A 26,956-nucleotide genomic window follows, 5' to 3' on the forward strand; every position below is an offset into this window, starting at 1 on the left:
AGCCAGTTAGGGAGTGCCATCATGTGGAACCTAGTACCTTTTCCCATGGATGTGGATACTCAATCATACAAGTCCAACACTCCATGAGGGGACATGTCTTCCCAAGTCATCCTTAGCCTTTACGAGCACTCAAGGCATGAGAGAGGCATCCATTATCTGTATTGGTTAAATACCCATGTTTCATTAATTTTCACTTGATTATATGACTCCCGCCCGTGATTGCTTGCATACCACTTTGGACAAGAGACATGTTGGAAGCCACTCCTATAACCCTCTCTAGTACCTACATCCTAAGCTCACCAGGTTTTCCAACGAATCATAAATTGACACAATGCACCATGCTCAAAACCAATATAATGCAAAATTTCATGTTTTCACAACATGGTTCCAACAGATTTCTTTTTACAATCTACAAAGTGCACCTTCATTCCCGCATTATAACTCACCCAAAAACCATCACAATTTTCCATTTTTTCAAATTCCTTAAAAACACAAAAGTAGAAATGTCCATTGAATTCCATTAAAATAGCTTCAGATTTTATTAAAAAATCAAAGTCACAAAATCAAAATTCTAAGAATACCCTTTTGGAAAGAAAGTGCCCAACCACCACTTATTAACATAAAATCCACATTGACCATTTTTATAAAATCTAGGCATAGTAACCTTGTTTTGGGAATTTTTTATGAAAATTTCACATGGTAATTTTGAATGAAACAAAGAGCGAAAGAGAGTTAAAATCTCCTATTAATGCTAAACTTAACCTTTTGAATTAACGAAAACAAGCATAGGCAAAGAAACTACAAATTATCTCAATTCTTAGCAAGAAATTCAAATTGAAAGATCTTTCAACATAGTGAATGGATCCATGAGCACTCATAGACACCACTTCCCTTCCCAATTCCTATCCAAATGCAACTGATCTCTTGCAAATTCGAGCTCAAATGGATTCAAAATCCCAGTTTAAAGACTCGAGCCAAAGTGGGTTTTCTGATTTCTCCATTCTCTATTTTACTCTAAAAAATTTACTCACTCCAAATGAATGTCTTTTTGCCCTTTTTAACCCAAAGCCAATTTCATTTCTGTAAACAATAAAATAAATATATAAATAAATTTTTCTTTTTAATTCCTAGATTGATTTCATTTACTCTCATTTCCCAAAACACACAATTAAGGAGGACTCACAAGTCATATTTCAATTTCAATATAGAATTATGATCCAAAACCATAAAAGCTCATTTTCACATTTAAATTTACGGGAAATATAAATCAGCATAACATCCAAACACTCATTATTGGACGTCCACATAGGGATTAAGGTTTTTTCGGAATACTACCAACCATGATATTTGGAGTAATCAATAAACAAAATAACAGGGAAATTGTACTCAATTTGAGTACGATGAGTGAGGTAAAATGGGTATGGCCAATATGACACCTCCTAATAACCATTGTTAGGGAATAACTCAGATCTGTGAAGCTAGGTAGAAAAATTCCTAGTATTTGCAACCACTCAACAAATGTCAATATACCTATGCATATACATAATAGCCGAAGCACATACAATCTCTGAACGGGGTATGTAATATCCCCAACAATTTTTTCAATTTGTTTCAAGTTACAATGACAACAAGAACCCGTTAAGGTTAGGAAATCAAGATACAATAATGCTGAAGTTGTAACCCTTCCACTTTCTGATCACCAAGTGCCCAATATGAGAAGGTGAGAGCATACGGTGTTGAGGGGATCGTTAGCTTCAAATAACTAGAAATAATACAATGCTCGGGCGGCAAGCCAACCCCTTCCACTTTTCAGCGGGATATGGAGAATATTGAAGATCACTTGGCGGTAAACCAACCAAGGATAATACAAGAAACTGAAGAACAATCACTTTACCGCATATGCAGCAGGAGGACTAGAAATGAAATTTACTATCAACTCCACCGCTTATTCAGTGGGAGGACAACATTACAATCAACTCAATCGCTTATGCAGCGGGAGGACAGTATTACAGAATATTCAAAATACGTGCAAAGCCAACCTCTTCCACTTATGCAATGGGACTACAAGCAATAATCCAAAAGATAGCTGTTAGTACTACTAACTAGCTTTACAATGCACATTATGGATTATCAATACATGAAATATCACTATCCCAAAGATAGGTGGCATAGCCAGCCTCTTCCACTTATGCAGTGGGACTAAAAAATAACATAACCTTGCTGTTAGTACTACTAACCAGCATTACAAATCATATAGAACGAAGAATCAAGTGCTGATAACAAGTCCAACAGCTGCAACAATAATAGATAATCACTCCCAAACCAACTTAGACTGCTCACACCAAAAAGCTCTTCTAACACAACTATGAAATTCTGAAAATCAATAACGCGCATAGAAAACATGCAGACCAGCAAGCTACGAACACCCCAAAATGCTCATAACTTCTCCAAATCAACTCCGAATGACACAAAAACGGAAGCAAATGAAAGCTATGACTAAGGCGATGCAACTAGAGACTCAAACTTGCACCGCGAACACCACAAACAGACAACACACAACCCAAGGCAGCCAAGCGATGGTACGACCCAGCTGGAAAGATCGATTGGCTGCCAAAAATCAGAAAGAACACCAAAAGAAACACCAAGGTAGAAGAATGATCGCCCTCTAGATATGCTTCCAATGAGCTATTACCCAAAACAATCGATTGCACAGGCAGGGAGGTACGATCAAATGTTCGCTTCAGCCACACCAAAAAACAACACTACTGAAATCTACACCACACTGAAAATCCGAAAATGCACACTAAAATCGAACCACACATTCAGAAGATCCAATCACAGCTAGGAGTGATGTCTCACACTCAAAGTCTATCAAGAGCCCTAGGAGGTATTCACCCTCGAAGATTGTCTGGAGTTAATCCGATAGCATAACGGTGTAAATTATTTGAGATACCAAAATGAGAGCCCAAGTCACTTATTTATAACTTTTTTGCCAACCAAATTCAAATTCAAATGCACTCCAAATACGCCCAAACCAAATGCCATTCCATTTCATCCACATTTGGCATTGCATTTCATTTCATTTCCTTGCACAAGTTCGCCCAATTCACATTCACCCTAAATCGCCTTTTTTAATAAATATAAGTGTCATAAAATAAAGTGTAAAGTGGGCGCCCAACTATGACTTCCAAATAAAAAATATTACTAAGGCAATATACTTAGAAAATCGCCCCATTTGCCTTGAGTTATAATTTTATTTATTAACACCATGATGACCCCCTTGAAGTCATATGCAAATTTCGCTCAAATAGACTTAGGATAAAATTAATATTTTCTCCCTTCCTAAGTTGTCCATCCATAAAATAATCAAATATTAATACCTCATGCCTAAGGTATTAATATATTAAAATTACCTTCTCCTCAAATATTGATTATTGCCACATTTAACCAGAGACTGAAGTGCTGGAAATCACCAAAACTGAACTGAGTTGGGGCTTTGAATTGAACTGCTAAAAATAGTCATCTGAGTGAATACCGGATCCTGCCAAAATAATACTGCTAGAAATAGCCACTGAGCCTAGTTGTAGAATCCTTGCCAAGATTAGCCCGAAAAAATGTTGAAAGACCAACTACTCAAACTGACCTGCCGGAAATAGCCATCTGAACAGGTCTGTTGACATCCTGCTAAAAATAGAACTGCTAAAAATAGTACTTACTAAAAATAGCATACTGCTAAAAATAGTAAGTGTTTCCAAAGTGATTTTAACCACATTCTGAGCAGTCGTCAAACTTACTAAAAATAGTAAGTCTAGAAAAAGTCACCCGATGTAGATGCATGTCGAACCATCTTGAAGCTCTCTGAAAACCCCGAAGGAATCCAGAATCCAAACTATCAAACTCCCACATATAGCCCCCGAAAACACCAAAGAATCCTCCTAAAAAATAGGAAACCCTAATTTCTGCTCCCGACTAGCCTATGGGCCTCTGAACTAGGTTAACGGGCAATAGAACTAATCACTACGGAGAAGGGGACATTACAGGGTACCACATCATAATAATGAAACAATCACACGAGCATGCATGTGCATAATCAAATGGAAAGATAACAACATATCCATTATAATGTAGTAATACTATAAATGTCTTATACTTGCAACCACTCAACACATCAAGTGTACCTATGCATATACATTATAGCTGAAGCACATACAATCCCCAAACGAGGTACCACATTATAATTATGAAACAATCACACGAGCATACATGTGCATAATCAATTGAAAGATAACAACATGCCCATCATAATGCAGTAATACTATAGATGTCTTGTGAAGAGCATCCAATAATGATGCCAATACAAAAGAATGGTGATACGAAGAATCTTGAATCTAATATACAGAACACAACATGTCTTAAAATATGAACAACAGAACACATACATGAGAGGCATTACAAAAAATCACTTTCTTGGAATCAAAATGATATAGAGTGTGCTCAATAGTGGCCATGTGTGTGGAGAATGAGGATGGTGTACATTCAGTAAAGTTAGCAAAACTGGTGATCGTTGGACACACTTGATTAGTCTAACTCACTTTTTGGAAGGATGCAACTTTTACCATAAATATAGAACTTCTTATCTAGGTTCTAATCAATTATCTATGACAGTTAAGATTACATTTGCTACTTGTACTTATTGTTGCTGATTGACCATCTACCTTGACAGAACTGTAGTTGTGACATTTTAAATCCTTCAAACATATATCTCAATACTTTTTCCATGTATTATTTTTACTTTTTTTTACTTTTAGCATAATAAAATTACATATCTAGTTTCCTTCCAATTATCTATTTGATTGAATACTACATTTGCAAGTTGTACTTGTCCCTGATTTATTATTTTCCTTTCCGTGAGAGGCTTGGCTGTGGCATCTTGAATCCCTGAACTTGTATCTTGATATTTTTCATACTTTTTTGGGATAAACATTTGCAATCTACAATTTCATGCTGCATTTCAGGTTTTGCCAGTATTATGTTTGGTGACAAAAATATAACTGTATCTTTTAAAGTGGATATCATCGGTAACAGTGACTGATCTTCACAGATTTACATCCAAGTCATTTTATGCATGTTTCGATTATGTTTATGTTATTTTCTGAATTTGAAAATTTTCTATACTGGTTATATGGGTTGCTTTTACCTACAGTTTTCTTCTTTTTGGGTCAGTCTCAGAATGGATGTCAGTGTTGCTTCCATCAGCAGTTGAAAGGGGAGTTTGCATAATTACAAATATGGGTGCAAGTAAGTATTCCCCTGAAATTTTTTCAAAGAAATATAATTTTAATTAGCTAGCTTTAGTGAATTTGTGGTAGTATATTTCCAGGCTTGCAACGACTTTTTTAAGTTGCCAATGATGCTTATGAGTCTGATGTTTGCAAGTTGTTTTTTTTAATAAAAGTGGATGCAATTGGAGCTCAAGAAGAAGTCTTGAGAGTAGCAAAAAGGCTTTCTCTTTCTATCACTGTTGCAGTTGTCTATGAAACCTTCATGATTCGAACAGGTAATCCTAAATATTTTGCAAAATAAAGAAACATTATATTTTCAATATGCTAGTTGCAAATGTCTAACTTCCTAGTAATAAATACATCAATTTAAGATCCTATTCTGTAGTATATTTAAAATGCTATCATTCTCATCCAGGATTTGAAATAGTTAATTTATTCATATGTCAGTGTCTCCTTTTCTACTTAGGCGTTTTGATTTGGTCTTTGAAATGTTTGTTATAATTTTGAATTGCTGAGCCATTCATTGCAGGATCAGATGCTCTTGTTTCAGATCCTAGATGTGCACCAGGGGTATGTATTGAGGAGCAAAATACTTTTGCAAGATTTCTTTGTATACTTGACATGCTTAATCAATATCCATAGAATATTTTTACAAGCTTAAAATGTATTTTATTAAATGCCAATATTTGCTCTAATATTTTTCAACAACCCAAACATTAATAGCAACATCTAGAATTTACAACGTATCAGTAAAGAAAGCTTGTTTCAGTCTTCTCATTAATGGCTTTCTTCTTTAGCATACTTGAAACATATATAGATAAATGAGACACATATATAGAACCAAAAAAAAAAATACTTTTGAGGCCCATCAAGATTCTAGGGTAGAAGGAAGCATTAAGGTATTTCTTGTTGTCGGGTAATTAAGCATTAAGGTAAATTGTGTTTGCATTGGTAGTTAACCCGTCGGTTGTTGGCAGTTGGCACCGGGTAGTTGACCGACTCCTTTATATTGTATCTGTTTCTAGTCTTTGGACATGCTATTGTAGTCGAACATATTGCTATCATTGTATGTACTGTCTTATTATGAATCAATGGAACACTTGTGAGTTTCATATATTCTGTGTACTTCTGTCATTTATGCAATGTCTTAACTTGACACCCTACGGGGAAAACATTTGGTGCCGTTGCCTAAGTAACAACTTGGGAGCAACGGGGAAAAGGACGTACTACATGGCACATGGATAATGGGACAACCATTACCATAAGGAACGAGTGACCCTGACAGAGAACTCGAAGAATTGTTCGAGGGGGAAAAGACACTCACAAAGGATTTCTCCTACATCCTACAGGCGCCAATCGAAACACACGTACGGAGGGAAGCCACCGCCGAAGATGTCCTAGAAGATGCTGTGTGGAGTTTGCTCGGAGTAAGCCCCGCTGTGAATCGGTTGATGAGCGAACTGCCTAACCTTTTGGCACAAGGATTTTTGGCTCTCTAGAACCGAAGGGAAGACATCTACCGAGAGAACTGACGACAGCAAATTCTACGGGAATTTAGGGAGTGCCAAGAAGATGAGCGCAATACATGAACTTTGACGGTCAGAGAGAATAAATAAGAACACCCCATTGTAATGAGTATGTCAGTGACATACATTATGTATGAGGGATGAAGTTATAAAAGTTTTTTTTGGTTGTGTACATGGTGTGTGCTTGCTATGTACGGAAGTGATTTATGCCCAATATACTAAATAAAGACAAAAATAAAAAGATACAAAGTGACGAATGGGAAGTGGCACAAAGAGCGTTGAATCTCAAACAACAGATAGAACGAAGCCGTAGGCTAAGGTAGCTTGCCGACGGATGACCGGTCGAGGGGTTGCTCGAAGGGAACCCAGGAGCTGTCACGGAGGTTGCGGAGGCAGAGATAGACAGAGAGAATTACACTCTCTACACTGTTGTAGGGTTGCCCGAAGGGAACCTAGAAGAAGTCACGGAGGGTGCCGAAGGAGAACTCTATAGTTTGCCAGAATACCACCATAGGATAAGAAGTCGCGAAGAGTTGGTGGAACAAACAAGGCGAAATCTAAACCTGATTGACGCTACCAAAGACCTACTAAAGAACTTGTCCATTTCGGAGGACAACCAGAGGGAGACAACCAACCGGAGGGAGACGACCGAAGGTGACAGTACGGCCGAAGGTGCCGAGGGAACACAAGGGTACCGTACGGGAGGCAATTTGTGCGGTTCGGGGTCAGCAACCTTCTCCGGAGGACCCACGAGTGGAGGGTCAAGTGCAGGAGGTGGAGGCAGCGGATCACCAGGTACAAGGACACAAGGCATCAGAAGAGCGAGACCCAGCAGTGGGATGGCAAGTAAACATAAATTGCCAAAGTTCACAGGGGACGGCAAGGAAGACCCCGTACGACACTGCTGTACATGTGAAACTATTTGGTCCGCCAACGTAGTGACAGACCAAGATGAGTGGGTACAACAGTTCCCAGCCACATTACGCGGAGTTGCAATAGATTGGTACTCCGACGTTGACAAGCAAAAAGTGGCCACATGGGCCAATCTATAGAAGGAATTCAAGGAGGAGTTTCGGTTGCTCCGTGATGACAATGAAATCATAGCCGAGATATACAGTACCAAACAAGGTCCCAAGGAGATAGTACGGGCATACATCCGGAGGTTGAAAGAATTGTTGGGTAAAATGGAAAGCCAACCCGTAGATGGGTTGAAGAAACGATGGTTCGTTGAAGGGTTGAAATCCTTCCTACAAAAGAAGATGAAAATTGTACCCTTGACGTCATATGACGATGCCTATAATAGGGCGATGGACCTCGAGATCGAACACAAAACGTCAAAGACGAAGAAAAGTAATAAATACTCATGTGACGATGATGAAGACTCTGACAAGGAAAGCAGCAGCGGTGGCGAATCGAGTAAAAAGGTGCACGCGCTCCAAAAAGATATGGAACGAATGTTGAAGGAATTCAAAGCCATGAAGGGGAGTACAAGTAAGATTGAAGAAAACGACGTGTTGTGTACGGAGTGTAGGAGTGACTGACACACCAAGGGGTCCTACCCCAAGAAGGGTTTTTGCGACATTTGTCAAATTGCCGGACATTTGACAAAGGAATGTCCCTACAATATGAAAATCAGGAGCCAACAAGTTCTCTTCATGCAAGAGCAGTCGGTTGCCGGAACTTCGCAAACGGCCAATAATAATGCATCATCTGGCGGATACCGAAACAACCGGCAAGGGGGGAAGACCAATAATAACAATAATAATAGGAGTCAGATCCAATATGATGCGAAGGGACGACCAATGATCTAGTGCCGAGCCTGCAATCAATGGGGCCACTTTGCCAGGGAATGCACCTCAGAAGAAACTCCACAAAAACTATGCAAATGGTTTGGGCTTGGAGACCACGATGATGGAACTTGCCCAAAGTCTGGAGTGAACCTGCTCAACATTGACAGGATGGAGGAACGGGTATTGGCAATCACACAGTCACAGGCAAAGAAGGCCACATACCTGGACCCTCACACGGAGAAGCACCGGGTGCTAGAGGCAAAGGAAGAAGTGGCGAAGGAAATGTTGGCACAAGGGAACACTCAGGAAGCGACAAGTACTTCCCGCTCTGAGGCTGAGGAAAATATCCTGAATCAAATGCTGCAGATTGAAGTACCTGTGAAGATGAAGGACCTCCTGGAAATGATGCCGCAATTATGTACGACACTCCTACGTACGGTGCAAGTAACTCCACAGAGTCAGGTGACCTGGAATACGGATGTTCCTGGCGGAACACCAACAGACCCATTGGTCCTGACACTATACAGTGGTCGGCACCCGGCAGTGGTAGAAATGGGAATACTTGGCACATTTTTGACTCACACCATTGTCGACAGCGGGTCGGGAGTGAATGTGCTTCCAGAAGAAACCTGGAAGAAGCTTGGCAAGCCGACACTGTGGCCGTCAACCTTCAACTTACTGGGAGTGGATCAACATGGTATCAAACCTCTTGGAACGCTCATGGCGCAACAAGTGACCATCAGGACACAACCATTTGTCCTCGACTTCGTGGTGATTCCACTCACCAAGAAAGGATACGCCGCCTTTCTTAGCAGAGGATGTTTGGTGGTGGCCAGAGCGAATCACAACTGGAAGCGTAACACGCTGTCCATGGAGAAAGCCGGGTGAAAATTTATTATTGACCTGAAACACAACTCATGAGTGAAGAACTTGCATCAGAATCGGAATCGGACGGTGAGGGTGGAGTTGACGAAGGAAAGTATGGAAGGGAACCGGATGAGGAAGGCGTCCTGGGAATCCAAGGATGTTCGGAAGATAAGACCGATTCTCTTAATGGGATCTTCCACTGGCAAATGGAAGACTACGAGTTGTTGTATGGGTGCAACATGTTGCAGGTTGACGAGGAGCCGGACGAAAATGAATTTCCGCCAGCGTACGGGGAATACAAGGAAGGGGATGCTCCTGTCAACGAGGCACCAACACATAGGTTTGACATGACGAAACCATTCCGGTACGAAGAGTCCGTAAAACCTACAAACCTTGGCACGGAAGTAGAGTCAAGGAACATCCTGGTTGGCGACGACTGGAGTCCAGTCCTGAAAGCCGCCGAGTTTAAAATATTCATGGAATACAAGGATGTATTCGCCTGGACATACAAGGACCTCAAAGGGCTGCCACTAGAACTGTGCGTACACCAAATTTCACTCGTACCTAGGGCCATACCTGTACGGAAGAGGCTGTACAGAATGAATAAAAACTATGCTGCGAGAGTGAATGATGAAATCGAACGTATGCTCGAAGCCGGGATTATTTTTAAAGTGCAGACTAGCGAGTGGGTGTCGCCCATAGTGATATCCCTTAAAAAGGAGGCAAACCAAATCCGAATCTGCGTGGATTTCAGATGCCTTAACGCGCTCACCATAAAGGACCCATTTCCAATACCATTTACGGATAGCATCTTGGAGGAAGTGGCTGGTCATGAAATTTATTCATTTATGGATGGATTTTCTGGGTATAACCAGATATCCATTGCCAAAGGGGACAATTTAAAAAGGACCTTCGTAGTGGAAGATGGCGTGTACGTGTATAACCGAATGCTGTTCAGGTTATGCAACGCGCTAGGGACATTCTAGTGGATAATCCTTCAGATATTTGACAAGATGTCAGTAGGAAACTTCAGGGCGTTCCTTGACGACTGCTCCATCTACAGTAACCAGGATGCACATCTTGCCGCACTTGGCGAATGCATGGAGAGATGCAGGCGAGCCCGCCTAGCACTCAATCCCAAAAAATGCAGATTCATGGTGCCTCAAGGGAAGCTGTTAGGACACATAGTGTGTAAGCTTGGACTCAAGACTGACTCGGACAAGATTCGGGTGATAGTGGAAATGGAGGCATCGACAGATGTCACGGAAATCAAATCCTTCCTAGGACACATAGGGTATTACAGGCGGTTTATCAAAAATTTTGCTCAAGTATCTTGCCCTCTGGACAAGCTGATGAGGAGAGGTTAACGGTATGCATGGGGGACGGCTCAGGAAGAAGCCTTCCAAGAACTGAAGTCACGGTTGGTAGGTGCGCCAATCCTGACATATCCGAATTGGGACAAAGAGTTCCATGTACATGTCGATGCATCCAATTTTGCCATAGGGGCCACACTGGCGCGGGTTGGCGATCACGGGCTAGATCACCCGGTATACTTCGTGAGCAGACTCCTGTCAAAGGCGGAAAAAAACTATGGTACGACAAAAAGGGAAGCCCTAGTGATGGTGTACTCCGTCCAAAAGTTTAGACATTACTTACTGGCCACGCCGTTCACATTCTATGTGGACCACCAGGCGTTAATGTACCTGGTGAATAAGCCAATCATTCAGGGGTGAATTAGCCGATGGCTACTGCTGCTGCAGGAGTTTACATTCAACATTATTGTACGACTTGGGAAAAGCCATGTGATAGTCGACCAACTATCTAGAATCAAGTCAGGGGAACCGGCGGAAGGAGTAAATGAAGACTTCCTGAACGCCCACTTATTCCGCATTGCTGTTCTTCCTGCCTGGTACACAAGCATTGGGGAATATCTGTCGACATCACAATTCCCTAGAGAGATGCCACCAGGGGAGCGAAGGAAGCTCGTACTAAGGAGTAAGATGTTTCAACTCATTAATGGCCTTTTGTATAAGATGGGACCTGACCAGGTCCTACGACGATGTGTCCTGGAGGAAGAAATTCAAGGTGTTTTATGGGAAGCACATGAAGGCCCGATAGGAGGGCACATGGGGCCCGACACCACGGCCAGGAAAGTTCTATTGGCAGGGCTATGGTGGTCGACACTGCACGATGACGCTCGGGAGTGGATGACAAGTTGTGACACGTGCCAACGGGCGGGGAGGCCGCTGAAGAGGGATTTTATGCCCCTCAACCCGTCTAATGCCCAGGAACTGTTTGAACGATGGGGGCTGGATTTCATCGGACCTTTGAAGGCAAGTCGAGCCCGACGGTGCAGATACATCAGCGGCCCCTTCTTCTTCAGGGACGCCCTCTTGCCCTCCCCAGTGATTTGTTGTTTTGGGTTTCAGTTTTGCTTGTACATCATTCCCATTTTGGTTGTCTGTCGGCCGGAGACGACATTTCTTTTTGGGGGGGGTGATGTTGTCGGGTAATTAAGCCTTAAGGTAAATTGTGTTAGCATTGGCAGTTAACCCGTCGGTTGTCGGCAGTTGGCACCGGGTAACTGACTGACTCCTTTATATTGTATCTGTCTCCAGTCTTTGGACATGCTATTGTAGTCGAACATATTGCTATCATTGTATGTATTGGCTTATTATGAATCAATAGAACACTTGTGAGTTTCATATATTCTGTGTACTTCTGTCATTTATGCAATGTCTTAACCTGACACCCTACGGGGAAAACATTTCTCAACTGCCCAAAAGGAAAAGCCAATAAATATGGAAGCCGAGAGAATTTACTCAAAAGAGATATTTGATTGGCATGCATCGCAGGTTCAGTTATTAAGAATATTGATTTTGAAGTCCAAGGGATTATAAAGTATATCTCTATGTTTAGTAAATTTCATGGTAAGTTGATGAAAGCTGAAAGTCCTGAACTTCTTTTTCCCTGGGTTCCAGTTATTACGTAGTGTTCAAGTTAGTGTGTGTGCAGAACAGTAAATTGTTTGCTTCTTTTCAAAAGGAAACTTCAATCACAGTTGCATGTTAGTGCTTATCTTACCAGAACCAAGAAATAGCAATGGCAACTACAACATTATGGAAAATGGGGTTAGAGGGGCTAGATTTAAGAAATGGTATTGGTTTGTGTGTTTGTGTATAGGAAACATAACTGAAAGGACTCTTCATGAAATTGATGCGTCAAAAATAGTTTCATGCATGAATCAATATTGAAACTCAATATTAACAAATGGAGGTTTGCATCCAAATAAATTTGAAAGCAAAGTTCAAAAAATATTGAAAATAAAAATTTATATGATTTATATTCAGAAATGTTTAAATAAATAGCTCCATACAATTGTCATAAAAAACAATTTGTAAATTTATAAAAGAAAAAAAAAAATCAGTTTCATTTGAGCTAATTATAGGTTTTCTGAGCACATTGTGTTTTAAGTTGTGAACTGTAGCTTGGCCAAAGATGGTGCCATTTGAATTGGTAATGAGAGGTTCACTTAGCCCAGTGCCATTTGAATTGTGAACAATAGCTTTGCCAAGCACCGCATACCCTACAATCATGTCTGTTTAAGTCTTATATTAAAAATCAGGCATGCAGTGGTGCTATTAAGTTTACCATCTCTTTGGGCTTAGTCAAAAGGTTAAATAATTAATAAAGAAAAAATATGCAAACTACCTAGAATGCTGTTCTTGACAGGATTTATCATTTAAATTTAGATTCATGTGGACACTGGTAAGTGGCAACACTGCTGACAGATTATGGGCAACACACAAAATTTATGTGGCAGTTGTTGAGGCTGCAAAGAGCACCAAGGCAGGCTCTTAAATTGGCAATTTCATTGTGGATGGCATTCGTGTGTTTTAAAGTGCAGTGGGGCTCTCACGTCACATTTATTGTAACTTATGTTAGAAGCATTTTTTTAAGTTACTTTTAACTTAAAAGAAAAGATTACTCCTACAGATAACAATTTTGCTTTGTGCAAATGAGCATATTCAAATGCTAAAATATACCTAATTAGCAATTTTGTTACGCTTTTTATAGCTATTCAATTTTGGTGGAATTATATTTCTGTATAGTAGAGTATTGAGATAGAATTCAACATATTTGGTAAGTTTATTCACAATTTGTTTTTTGGGTTCATGTTTGTATTCAATATTGACGATATCTGTAATTTGATGCATACAAGGGCGTCAGTACATATCTAGGAGCAGCTCCCATTGTTCATGCATTGGAGGAATCTAAACCACACATTATCATCACTACACGTCTAGCAGATGCTGCTTTATTTCTTGGCCCAATGGTAACATACACTATTCAGTGTGCTTTGCATGATGAGTTTTTGAATGGTCTATAAAAAGAGTCTCCTATGTGGTAGAATACATTTTTAGAAAGTATTTATTTTCAGTTAAGCATTCTTTTCAGATCTTTTACAAAACTTTTACTGTATGCTAATACTATTTTGTTTCTCTTTCTAGGATTAGATAATTTAAATGTTATACATCTGATTATTATTTAGTATTCGATATGACCATCAGATAAAAAATATCTGGACATTAGACAAATGGATATATTATTTATCCATGTACCATAAATGATGTTCAAGAATCAAAATATTCTAAGAAAATTGTCAAATTTGAATATTGCAATCACATGTATGCAGGTCTACTACACCTATGTTGCATCATGTGGTATCAAACTGTTTGTCAGACATCAATGAGTTTATAAATATTTACATAGGCATTTCCTGCAATTCCTGAAAAGCAAAGTATCTAACTGGGAGGTACTTGTTATTGCCCACCAGTTCCCTTTACACAGATAGGGATAGTGTAGAATTTAATTGTAGTCACCCGTTCATTTTATGAGGACTTACAACCAGTAATTAATGTAAAATGATGTGGATTAAATGTAATGTTCCCATTTCCTAGGTCAGTATTTTTAGTAGGGTTAGCCTATCAACAGGGCTCCCATAGGCTAATACAGTGGTATTAGAGCAAAGTTTTCTTGCCATCTTGTAGGGGTTATGACAGTGATTGGATAGATGTATACTTCCAGTGAGACAATTACCGAGTTGACAAGACTCGCCAAGCTTATGAGGAACCCAGATATCAAGGGGTTCTGTGGGACAATGATTAGATCCAAGCATGAGGTTAAGTCTGAAAATAAAAAGGCAATCATTAAGTCAGGGCATGGTACAAGCATACAGATTTGCACTAGTGAAGTTGATTGTATTCTGGAGAGGACATCTGATTTATCTTCGTTTGCAGCTGACTTTGAGCATGAGGTTAGCAACCTTGATGTTTTGGATCCACTGTACACCACTGAAAGTGATGAGGAGGATGCACAAGAGAGTTGGGACAGCTATGGGATCAGCGATGACACGTATAATAATTCTTCTTTAGATCTTGATCATAGCAGCAGTTCACTTTCTACACAAAATCAAAATTGGATAACCTTCAATAATTAGTTGTTTGAGATGGGAGTTGAGGAGACGTATGACAATCCATTGTATGAATTGGAAGGTGGAACATCACTTGACTCTAGCAATACACCTGGTGAACAAAGCATAGTGTGGGATCCGATAGCTAATGCAGAACATGAGTTGGATCGTAATTTCCAACTTGAGGTTGACCTTATTCCACACCATGATGTGATTGGCTACCCCCCTGGGAGACCACCAGCCGAGAGATAGTCTAATGAGAAGATCTTACAAACTAATAACGTTTGGTTTGTTGTGCATATTTCTCCTTGGAGCTGGATAGGAATAGCAAACGTATCAGCTATTGAGGCTAAGACTATTCAAGTAGACTCTAGCATTGAAGTCTACCAAGGCAATGAAACACAAGGTATAAACAGTCCTAGTTTTCTAGGCAAGGACAGCAGTATTATACCTCTTCATTCTCAAGAAATTATAGTACCTATGCCACCTTTTGGGACTGCACTTGTAAGAGCACATGAAGTTATGGAAGAGGGCACTTTCTGGGTACTAGAGAATAGCATGATGGGACATGACAGCAGGACTGTTATTCTGATTTATGGCAGCAGTTCTACCCCCTCATTTGTAGCAGCCATTGCACATGAGGAGAAGCAAGTAGAGGAACCCTACAAGTTTGGCACTTGGGTTTTGGAATTATCTTGTCTTGAGGAGACTTCTTCCAATGTTGGTATTCCATTCGAGGATAGGAATGAGACCTTAATTGTATATCCAAGGCACAAAAGGAATGAGTTAGTGCAGTATGTGGCCAAGCAAGTAAAGCAATCAGGTTCGGGGTATAATTTAGAATTATTTTGGGGTTCACATAACTTACTGTTTGTGGTTTTGGTGTCACCTCTAGTGGAGAGATTTTTGAGAGTATACTACATGGACTAGGTTGGAGTCATGGAGTACTTAATGACTATATCATGCCAAGTACACTCTAGCATTGAAGGCTTCAGAGGCAGTGAAAAGATTGCTACAGTCAGTCCTAAATCTCTAATTTATGACAGTAGCACTATACCTCCATATTCATAGGTTAGCTGCCTGAACTCATAAAAAAATAAATAATATTGCTTCTCCATTTGATGGTGTACAAGAAATGAGAGATGGACATAATGTTTTGGATGATGCTTCTTGTGAGAAGACTGAATTTGTTCACCTAGGGATAGCAGCATCAGATCAGACCCAAACAATGATTGAGAGTTGGCTTGTGAAGGTTAGTGTTCCCTAGTTGTTGACTCAACAAGCCAAGCTCCATTTTCGTGGACCAGCCACTCAAGAGTTGTCCTGGATGGGTGTGACATGCTATCATAACTTGTTTTTGAGGTTGCCACCGACCTCTTATAATATGGCAGCTACTTATTTGTTAGTTGGAGACTTCATCTTCACTGAACTGTTATGGGTTAGTGGCTGTCCTACTGAGAATTACCTTGCACTTCCTAATTTTTCATGGTCTACATCAGCTATTCAGTTGTTTGGAGGTGTGTGGAGGCATGTCTATCAAATGGACATTGAGTATGTGGCAAATTCCTTTGGTTTGTATTGGTATGTTGACACCCTTGGTATCATTCGTATTGCTGGCTGGGCCGCCGGAGTCATAACAGCGATACTGGGAGACCTTCCGTATTGACTTACTGGCATGTGAGCATTGATCACATCACTTTGCTGGTCTTCCTTCATGGATGGTTGTTTCATGGTGATGTGGGTGATATACTATCTTTTGAGGTCTTGAACATCCATGGAGCACTTGATGAGTTTGTTTGTAACACGTCTCACCTAGTGGCCGACTCCTTAGTAGAGGATGTAGCCGTTCTATCCCAGAGATTGGGGTTGCATACCATATATACTTATGCATTTGGTTGGTATACCTTGGATATTTTGTTGGCTCGTGAGTTTAGGTATGGAGACATTGGTACCATTTATGATCAGGAGGCAATAATGTGTGCATTGTAGCTGGATTATGGTGTGGAGGTGAGAGTTGAGTAGGTTGGTGTTGGTGTTCTAGCCCTTGTCTGTGAGGTACTCCTTATTGTGGGAAGAGATGGTTGTTATACTGTTTGGTGCATGGATCTCCTACCAGGTGGTTGGAGGGCAATGGTTGTTTGGGAGTTTGGAGGAGAGCGGGACTATCTTCAGGTAAAAGCACAATGCTATGTCATCCTTTTATAGAGGAAGTGGCCAACACAACTAAAACTATTTAATTTCGACCGCATAAAAGTGACATTTCTAAATTGAATTTCAAAATTATGTAAATTGATCAAATGTAGAAATATTAGTGAAATTTATGTCTGTTATTTTTTAAAATTTTAAAAAAAAATTGACATTTTTTATATATTCAAAAATAGATTTTTTATTGCTAAAAAATGCCGAAAAATCAGGGGTTTTAGTCAGCGTCACCAAAAAAATGAAAATGAACTTATTTTTCCCTGATTTTAATTTTCCGAATAGAGGACATATATATGCAGTGCTAAAAATAAATAAATTAAATTTTGATTTATATTTTTCTTGTAATAATTTTTTGAAGTCCAACGTAGTTGACTTTGGCAGTTTTCATTCGACGTCACCTTTTGTCTACTAAATTTAGCATTATCAAAACAAAAATTATACCCTTTTGGAGAAGATTCTCTCATCTAGTGAAAAATATTTTTTGTAAAATTTTTTAATATCATTTAATATTTTTTTTTTAATTTCTAATCAACCTCTTTTTGAACTTAAAAAACTTACTTGCAATGTTTAAAAAATAAAAATATTAAAATTAATCAAAATATTAAAAAAATTATATGGCCAGATTCATGACTTTGAGCTCTACAAAAGGGTATTTTTTGATTTTGTAAAAAAATATTCTGCTTGAAGAAAAATACAGCAGAAGTGAAAAGTTTCAGAAATGTAGACAAAATGTTAATTTTGTTGCCATCAAAGTTCCCAGACTCGGTTCGGACTCGGCAAGGCCGACTCGACTCGTGACTCGGCAAAATAAAAAACCCTTGAAATTAAGAGAGTTTTAATGATTTAAAACTTGTTTCATGCACTCATTATTGAATAAAGCCCAATTATAATGTGCGCTAGCTTGTTATGCCATGAATGATGAAAGGCATGCTGGTAGAGTATCTACTTGTTTGGGGCTTCTGTTTAGTATTTTCTTTGGCCAAATTGAAATTCTGGGAGCACCAACATGAGACATCATGAACATCTTCACTTGGAAACTTTAAGGAGTGCTTGTGTATGGTAGCATTAAATAGTGTGCTTGTTGAACTTAGGTTTTACCTTGAGACTATAGTTGACCTTGGTCTTTCTTGGACCTCTTAGTTTTTGGGCTATATATATGTTGGATGGAAGGGGGAATTGTGGGGCCAAAAGGGTTTGAAAATATGCTCCTCAAAGACATGTCCCTTGCCAAAAATAACCTTGTGCCCCATAGGGGGATTTTTTGGGATGTGGGGACAGGTAGGAAATATCCCCAACTCACCCCCTTTTTTCAAAAATTTAAGAAACATCCCTGTTGTGAGGTACTCACACATTGCCCCATTGCAAATGGGGACCCCCACTTTTTTGCTTTCTAGGGTTAGCTCTTTTAGTTTTGTTGTTGGTCGTTTTAGTGTCTTAGCCTTTGCCTTGAAGGGATTGAGTTTCTCAAAGGTCATCAAGTCAGGTGGATCTCCTCAAGGTGGAGTGAAGGAGGTCAACTTAGTTGAGTGATTAGGGGTTATTTAGATCATTCCTAGGGTTTTTGTGTACTATCCGGTCACGCTTCAAGTTGCTAAATCAAAACTTGGTTGAATGCATAGTGTCCTCCTAGGTCCTGCCCCTTACATCAAGGTCAGAGCGAACTCGCCTTAGAAGTCTGGAATGTCATCCTGATCTTGAAATGGCCTGAAATTTGACTGTCTGGAAATCTGAAGGATCCTCCAAAAAATAGATTTTGCATTATAACTCATGGAGGTCCGAAACCACTCTCAAACATCCTAACAATATATATGGAATATAATTTCCACTTATACTTAAATGTTATATTCCATATATGAATCCTGACGGAGAGACTAACTTGTCAAACAACTTCATGTTTTTTTTTTGGCAAGTCAAAACATTGACCTGCCATGGCGCAAGTCCTGGAGCTTGGACTCGGCGAGTTTTTCCATAACTCGCCTAACTCGCGATTCAGGCGAGTTATGAGAAAAACTCGCTGAGTCCGAGTCACGAGTTGTCAAAACTCGCTGAGCTTGGCTCGACTCGCCAACTCGGCAAACTCGCCTGACTCGCGGCGAGTCTGGGAACTCTGGTTGCCACATCACATGACACATTGGATAGTTCGGTTGAACTTGATTTATATTAAAAATAGTTCGGCCGAACTTAGTTCGGCCAAACTCTTGGCGCCCTTACCGCGCCAACGAGCGCCAGATGATAGAAAAATAGTTCGGCCGAGCTAAGTTCGGTCGGACTGCACCCAGTTAGCCCAAAGGGTGACATAGGTTTGTTCGTTTGCCCCTAGTCTCTTGTTTGGAGAATATCATAGTGGTGATTTCATATCAGCCTATGTCACTAGAAATACTTTTTGCTCCCATACAAGATCCGGATGGTGGTTTGGTGTTGATGACACTTCAAGGTGCTTCCATCTCCTCATGTACACTGGATATGGATATATGGTGGTTTGGCATTCAAGTGGTGACTCGTTTGGTAGTTCATTCCATTCAGGTCCAATTGAGTTGCATCACTGCTCTCGGTGCAACAGAGGTCAGTGGTTGTTGAGTACGGTAGATTCCTAGTTGACATGAGTGACGTTCATTTCATCTTGTAGGAGCAGGTTAGTTCTATGACTTGGATTGTACTGCGATGTAGGATGTGGTAGTTTGCCAACGATGCCAGAGTGGTGCAGCAGGACCCACCAAGAAGTGGGAATAGTAGTTTCCCTTTTTGGCACTGGGATGCAAGGAAGAGTGTGAGGAGTGTTTTCCTTCACCCAGAGGCAGAGTTTCACAAAGTATCGAGCATAGACAGGGTTTTAGGCTGTAGCTGCATTCAGAAGGATCTTGGTATAGATTCTTCTGGGGTTCTAGTAGCTAGTAGATAGTTGCAGTTGGTACTTTGCATAATTGCTTGAGGACAAGCAATCTTGGGGAGGGCGGACTGTAATGTCCCCATTTCCTAGGTTAATATTTTTAGCAGGGTTAGCCTATCAAAAGTCTTCGTGTAGGCTAATACTGTGATACCACTATAGTATCCTACCAGGGTTAGCCTATCAAAAGTCTTCCTGTAGGCTAATACTATGATACCACTATAGTATCCTACCCCGATCTGGATAGTTTTTGTTTTTTTCTTTTTTGTTGCAAATATGTGTTCAATGAAGATATTTTGCTGATTTTTTTAATCAGATTGCATTTAAACAATATACAAGCATAAAACATGATATATCTGCATAAGTCATCCTTTCTACTTTATGAAACATGTTCAAAGCATTACAAACAGATTTCTAAACAATATTGCAGACCTGATATTACCTTCAAACGCAAGATAGAGTGCTCAACTCTGATCCACGTTCAACCATCTAGCAACATTAACAATTGAATAATGTAAATGTTCTCTAAGACTCCAAACTCTTAATAAACTGCTCTACCAATGATAAAACCTTAGAATGTCAACCAAAGAGGCACTCAATAGGTTTGTTATAGTTTTATGAGTTTGAACAATCACTAATAGCAATTTCTTGTGATGTCACATGCTAGAAACCAAGACTCCAAAGGTAGCAATGGCATCCAAAATTTTCCAAATTAGAGGGAAAGGCCCACTAATTGCTCAGATCTGAAAATCAGTCCTTGCAAACTAATACTCAATCACTATCAAGGCTGCAACACGATATATATGGCTGTTGTAGCAATCTGAGCATTAAAGATAGGGCAATGTGTTGATGGCGAAAAAGAGCTTGCTTTGCTTGCGCTTTCGGTCAACACAGAATAGAATGCCGAGTGTATCTTATCCTCTCTTGAATAAGGAAATCCCTAATGCTTTTCAGATTGATCATAGGGGATAACCTCAAGGTTCCAATTGTCAGGTCTTGACTTGCTTAGGATAACTCAGTGATTAATGTCTTTTGCGGGTAGACATGAGGGGACTTATGCATTTTACAAGTTGGTTTGCATCTGGTATGGCTATTTGGTGATGCTTTACTTCTTGAACTAGATGAAACAAATAACAAAAGGATTAGGGTTTAGAGATCCTATGGACAATGATAGTAATAGTTGGTGTTGTAGGTAGATAGATTTCGAATAAACTAGTTCCTGCTTAGCAAGAGATAAACTCACAACTCCACAGGAATAGTGCAAGCTTGAATGGAATAAAGGGATTTTTAGACTATGGACATTCATTCATATACCCAATTTTGGTGCAATCTGAAGCAAACACCCATATTCGAACTAAGAACAATAATGTGTTTAGACTAACCATGTATAGAGACTTATAGTCAACAAGCCTCCAATGGTATGAACCTGAAATCAAATCAAATACCCTCACACTTCACCATTAAGATCACTGAACTTAAATTAACTAGATGGAGGAAAACCATGCAAAAAAGTTAGGACAAATGGCAAAACACCATATTTCAATGTTTTATTCATTTGCTCCAGCTGACTTTACAACAATTTTTGTCCAACAATCCTACTGTATTCTACTTCTACTCCTAATTACAACTACTTCTAACCCGCTAGTCTTCTAAAATTGTAACTATCTAACTTTATAACCCTCTAACCTCTAACAATGAGAGAGGCACTGGCGTTTTATAGGTTTTACATTCTGCATCAATGGCCAAGATTCAATTCATCCAATGGCTCCAATTTTCTTTCTAGAAGTCCTGATAGCTTTTTGGTTAATGATCTTAGCAACTGTCAACTACCTTTTCAACTAGCCACAACTGTTTTAAATTAATCTCACTAGAAGACAAAATTTCACTCGGCTTGAGGCACAAAAAGGTGAATCTTGTAGCTGGGAAATAACTAACTTGGGACCCCCTTTTGGATTGCATTAAACTGGGCCCACAAGTAGTCATCTTAAAATAAAGCAATTGCATGTATAATAAATTTACTTTCTGTTATTTCCAGCTGTTCATTTTCTGTTTCTTCATACTCCTGTAGCATTCTGTGTTCTGTCACCTTTGCTGTAACTCATGCCCTGGATTTCAACTTGTTGCCAATGGTGGTGGTAAGGGTTGTTGCTTATCCAACCCTTCTTGCTTCGCCCATTGGGTCTGCTCACTGACGTCTTTAGGGTGCTTCCATGGCACTCTTCCTTCTGGCTTTATGTTGGGGATCTTCTGGCTCGTTCGGTGCTCTGGATGGTAATGCTTTATCCTAAGCATCTCCACGTGGCCTCCTATGAATCCACTCTGCATGAATACACAACTCTAAGATCAATCATTATTTCATCATTCCCTCATTTCCGAGAGGAACTCAAATTGATTACCCCCCTCATGTGAGTTTTACATTACTCTAACATCGTGCCTACGAGGGTCTCTTGGCTTGGAGGAAGCGATGAACTACATGAGCTTGGGATGAACACTTTGGGGGGTGAAGACTTTCCCTAGTTTTGAGTCTCCAACACTAGCCTTCGGCTGGTCTAGGAAAGGCCTTTGATGCCTCCCAATATGACCTTTGTGGTTGCAACCCCAACTTCGAGATTAACTTGGGAAAGAAGACTTTCGATATTAGAAGGTGGCATTATAACATCATTAAATGCTAGCACAAGGAAGTTCGGCCTCTACCTCGGCATTGGAAGGGTCATTGGAAACAAACCTCCATTCCCTCCACAGTTTGGACTGATTGGCCAAAACTTCGGCCTTTTCATGAGGGTGGCAAGACAAAACATCAACAAAATGCCAAACTTGTCTTATGAATAGGTCAATTTTAGTGTTTTCCTCGGACTTTTCCACGGAGTTTGCAAGCAGAAAGTTCAGTAAATGGTGAACTTTCTTCAAATTTTGACCAACTTTGGTATCTTTCTTGGTGTTGGCAAGTGTTTTGGTTTGAAAGTACCGAACTTTCTTCAAATTTTATCAGTTTAGGTGCAAAGTTCGGTGTTTTCCAGGGGGTTTGAAGGTATTTTGGAATGTCCAAGGTCTTGTAAACTTCGAACTTTGCTTAGGAAAGGCCATAAACTTTTCTTGGCTAATGGAATGAAGTTGTTCCTAATGGGGCTTGGTTTGCACTTGGCTTTTGCCTTATTTTTTCTTTTACTTCATCAACCCATATCCCTCTTAAACATAAAGATTCAATGCTGGTATTCTTTGATCATGCTTATGAGGCTGTCTTTGATGCCTTTTGCTTGAAGCTTGGAGGCCCATAATGAGGAAGACTCATCCATTTTTCATTGCAATCCTATGAATTTTGAGGAAACCATGACCATTGGCCCAAACTTTGGCTTTATCTTTGAACTTTTCAGACCTAAGACTCTGCAAATACCAAAGTTTTGTCATGAATAGTGTGAATTCGATGAAAAGTTAGGCATTTTCAAGGGGAGCAGCAGGTATTTAGTTTAGTAAATGCTGAACTTTCTTCAAACAAAACTCCGAACTTAGGTTCTCCTCTAGGCATTTACAAGCAACTTGGCAACCACGCATTTCAGCCTAAAGCTCGGCCTTTTTAAGGGGATAGGAGGGGCATTTTAAAATATGATTTGCTTGCTTTTTTTGTTTTTCCAACATAGCCGAACTTAACTCAAGTTTGGGGATGAAGTTGGTGATTGGTTGAGCGTTGAAACAACAATGAGTTTGATTTTGGTGGACATGTCCCAGAGCTCCCTCTCTCTTCCTCACGCAAATAGCAGATCAAAATCAATGGGGGTCCTTGTCAAAGACAGGGAATGTGGGGCAGAGCACAACAAATGGTGTCTCAGCTTGGAAATGTTCTTGAACATTTAAGGATGACTATCTAGATTGAACCCAGAATCTCTGGTTAACACCCCACAGGCCGAACCAAATGACAAACAGACAAATTCAAGGTAAAAATAAGGCTACAAACTGAGCCAAGTCACCAACCTTGGAAGCCAGGTGTTTGCAGTGAAGTTCATTCTTGCTTAAAGAAAGTTGAGACATCATTGTTCAGTCATGGTAGGCTACATAGGGTGAACTCCAAAAGCAACCTAGATATTTCCTCGCTGCTAGTAAGCATTCATAGCCCCAACAAGGTTATCACCTGTAAGCTCACAGAGATTGCTCTATTTCCGATGAATTTTCTTTTTGAGTACCAGTAGAGATGTCCGCACCCCCAAAGCCAAGTATTTTTTATAATTGTTTTCTTTGCAATTTCTTTCTTTTGATTTTTCTCTTTTCCTTTTTATTTTCACACTTATTTTGACTTGTTAGCAACGAAGCCTACATGGGTTTGAGTGTTACAGTGGTTGCTGAAGCAAAGCTTCAATTTTCTCGCCTGCAATGACTTCCCTTTGACGAAACAACAAACTTTAGCGATTATTAAAATGAATAAGCTTTAAACCAAATTAGTTGACTACGGGGGCAACTGTGAATTAAGTGCTCTACCAAAGTCGGCATCGAAGAAATAGATTGAAATATATCCTGCCTTCATACACCAAAGTTAGGCAAAGCATACATACCCCTACAAAATGATAGAGAGACAACCCCTCCGAAAGCGAACCTACACTAAAGCAAACAAAGAAAACCTAGCCTAAAGCAAAAAACAAGAAATCTAAGCTAAGAACAGAAAATAAAACTATCCAAAGTAGAAAAGAAAACTAAACTAACTGTATACAAGGAGAGACCAATTGCACAAAATGTGGACTATTCGCATGAATCCTTGACCCAAGATGGTTTCGTAAAGCATGCAGCAATAACAGGGTAAAGGGCATAGTCTTAAGTCTGGCTGATTTGTCTTTATACTTTGAAAGAAAAAAATTCAGTGGGCCACTCTCGGGCTCAACCAGGACATCAGGCAATATTAGTAATTGGGGCGATTCGTTAGGTCCATGGTTGATCCATATGTAGGTTGTTTTCCCAAAACATTCAACATCAAACTAATAACATTCAAAATCAACAGTAGAAAGGAAAGAAACAACTTGGTGTGTTTATGAGTTATGCAATGTGTTGTGCGGGAGGAGATCTGCAACAGCTTTAGGAGGTCACAACTAGTAGGTGAATCTAGTAACTAGGAAATAACTAACTTGGGACCCCCTTTTGGATTGCATTAAACTAGGCCCACAAGTAGTCATCTTACAATAAAGCAATTGCTTTTACAATAAATTTACTTTCTATTATTTCCAGCTGTTCATTTTCTGTTTCTACATATTCGCGCAGCATTGTTTGTTCTGTGACCTTTCTTGCAATCTCATGCCCTAGCTTTCAACTTGTTACCGATGGTGGTGGTAAGGACCCTTTCTTATCCAACCCTTCTTGCTTTGCCCATTGGGTCTACTCACTGACGTCTTCAGGGTGCTTTCATGGCATTCTCCCTTTTGGCTTTATCTTGGGGATCTTCCGACTCATTTGGTGCTCTGGATGGTAATGCTTTATCCTAAGCATCTCCACGCGGCCTCCTGTGAGTCGTCCACCTTGCGTGAATACTCAGGTCTAAATCATTATTTCATCATTCTCTCGTTTCCCAGAGGAACTCAAATTGATTACCCCCCTCATGTGATTTGAACATTACTCTATCATCGTGCCTATGAAGGTCTCTTGGCTTGGAGGAAGCAATGAACTGCATGAGCTTGGGATAAACACTTTGGGGGGTGAAGCCTTTCCCTAATTTTGAGTCTCCATCAACACTAGCCTTTGACTGCTCTAGGAAAGGCCTTTGATGCCTCCCAATGTGACCTTTGTGATTGCAAACCCAACTTTGAGACAAACTTGGGAAAGAAGACTTTCAACATTAGAAGGGGGAATTATAACATCATTAAATGCTAGCACAAGATGAGGAAGTTCGGTCTCTACCTTGGCATTTGAAGATTCATTGGAAACAAAGCTCCATTCCCTCCACAATTTTGATTGATTGGCCAAAACTTCGGCCTTTTCATGAGGGTGGCAAGACAAAACATCAAGAAAATACTGAACTTTTATTATGAATAGGTCAATTTCAGTGTTTTCCTCGGACTTTTCCACGGATTTTGCAAGTAGAAAGTTCAGTAAATGCTGAACTTTCTTTAAATTTTTACCAACTTCGGTATTTTTCTCGGTGTTGGCAAGTGTTTTTGTCTAAAAGTACCAAAATTTCTTCAAATTTGATCAGTTTAGGTCCCAAGTTCAGTGTTTTCAAGGGGGTTTGCAAGTTTTTTGGAATGTCCATGGTCTTGCAAACTCCGAACTTTGCTTAGGAAAGGGCATACACTTTGCTTGGCTAATGGAATGAAGTTTACTAGGGCCTAGTTTGTGCTTGGATTTTGCCTTTTTTTTTTTCTTTTACTTCATCAACCCATATCCCTCTTAAACATAAAGATTTAATGCTGGTATTCTTTGATCATGCTTAGGAGGGGGTCTTTGTTGCCCTTTTCTTGAAGCTTGGGGGCCCATAATGAGGAAGACTCATCCCTTTTTCATTGGAATCCTATGAATTTTGAGGAAACGATGACCACTAACCCAAACTTCCGCTTTAACTTCGAACTTTTCTGACCTAAGACTCTGCAAACATAGAAGTTTTGTCATGAATAGTGTGAATTTCGATGAAAGTTCGGCATTTTCAAGGGGAGCAACAGGTGTTTAGTTTAGTAAATGCCGAACTTTCTTCAAACAAAACTTTGAACTTAGGTTCTCCTGTAGGAATTTGCAAGCAACTTGGCAACCAAGCATTTCGGCAACCAAGCATTTCGGCCTAAAGCTCGGCTTTTTCAAGGGAATAGGAGGGGCATTTAAAAATATGATTTACTCGCTTTCTTTTTTCCACTAGAGCCGAACTTAACTCAGGTTTGGGGATGAAGTTGGTGATTGGTTTGGTGTTGAAACAACGAGTTTGATTTTGGTGTACATGTCCTTGAGCGCTCTCTCTCTCTCTCTCTCTC

At 39.9% G+C, this 26,956-nt stretch overlaps 1 protein-coding gene across 3 annotated transcripts in view; it reads left to right on the plus strand.

Moving 5' to 3' along the window:
* The window catches only part of LOC131047558 (uncharacterized), a 305,899-nt gene that overhangs the window by 116,439 nt on the left and 162,504 nt on the right, over window positions 1-26,956 (plus strand). For 2 of the 3 annotated variants that reach the window (XM_057981396.2, XM_057981398.2), the window contains exons 3-6: window positions 5,224-5,298; window positions 5,456-5,557; window positions 5,812-5,852; window positions 13,688-13,801. In XM_057981396.2, coding sequence (XP_057837379.2) covers window positions 5,224-5,298; window positions 5,456-5,557; window positions 5,812-5,852; window positions 13,688-13,801 — 332 coding nt within the window. The remainder of the gene's footprint in view (window positions 1-5,223; window positions 5,299-5,455; window positions 5,558-5,811; window positions 5,853-13,687; window positions 13,802-26,956) is intronic. The other variant, XM_059219838.1, reaches the window with a different exon arrangement.

The sequence above is a fragment of the Cryptomeria japonica genome, chromosome 4 (assembly GCF_030272615.1).
Source record: "Cryptomeria japonica chromosome 4, Sugi_1.0, whole genome shotgun sequence".
Taxonomy (NCBI): domain Eukaryota; kingdom Viridiplantae; phylum Streptophyta; class Pinopsida; order Cupressales; family Cupressaceae; genus Cryptomeria; species Cryptomeria japonica.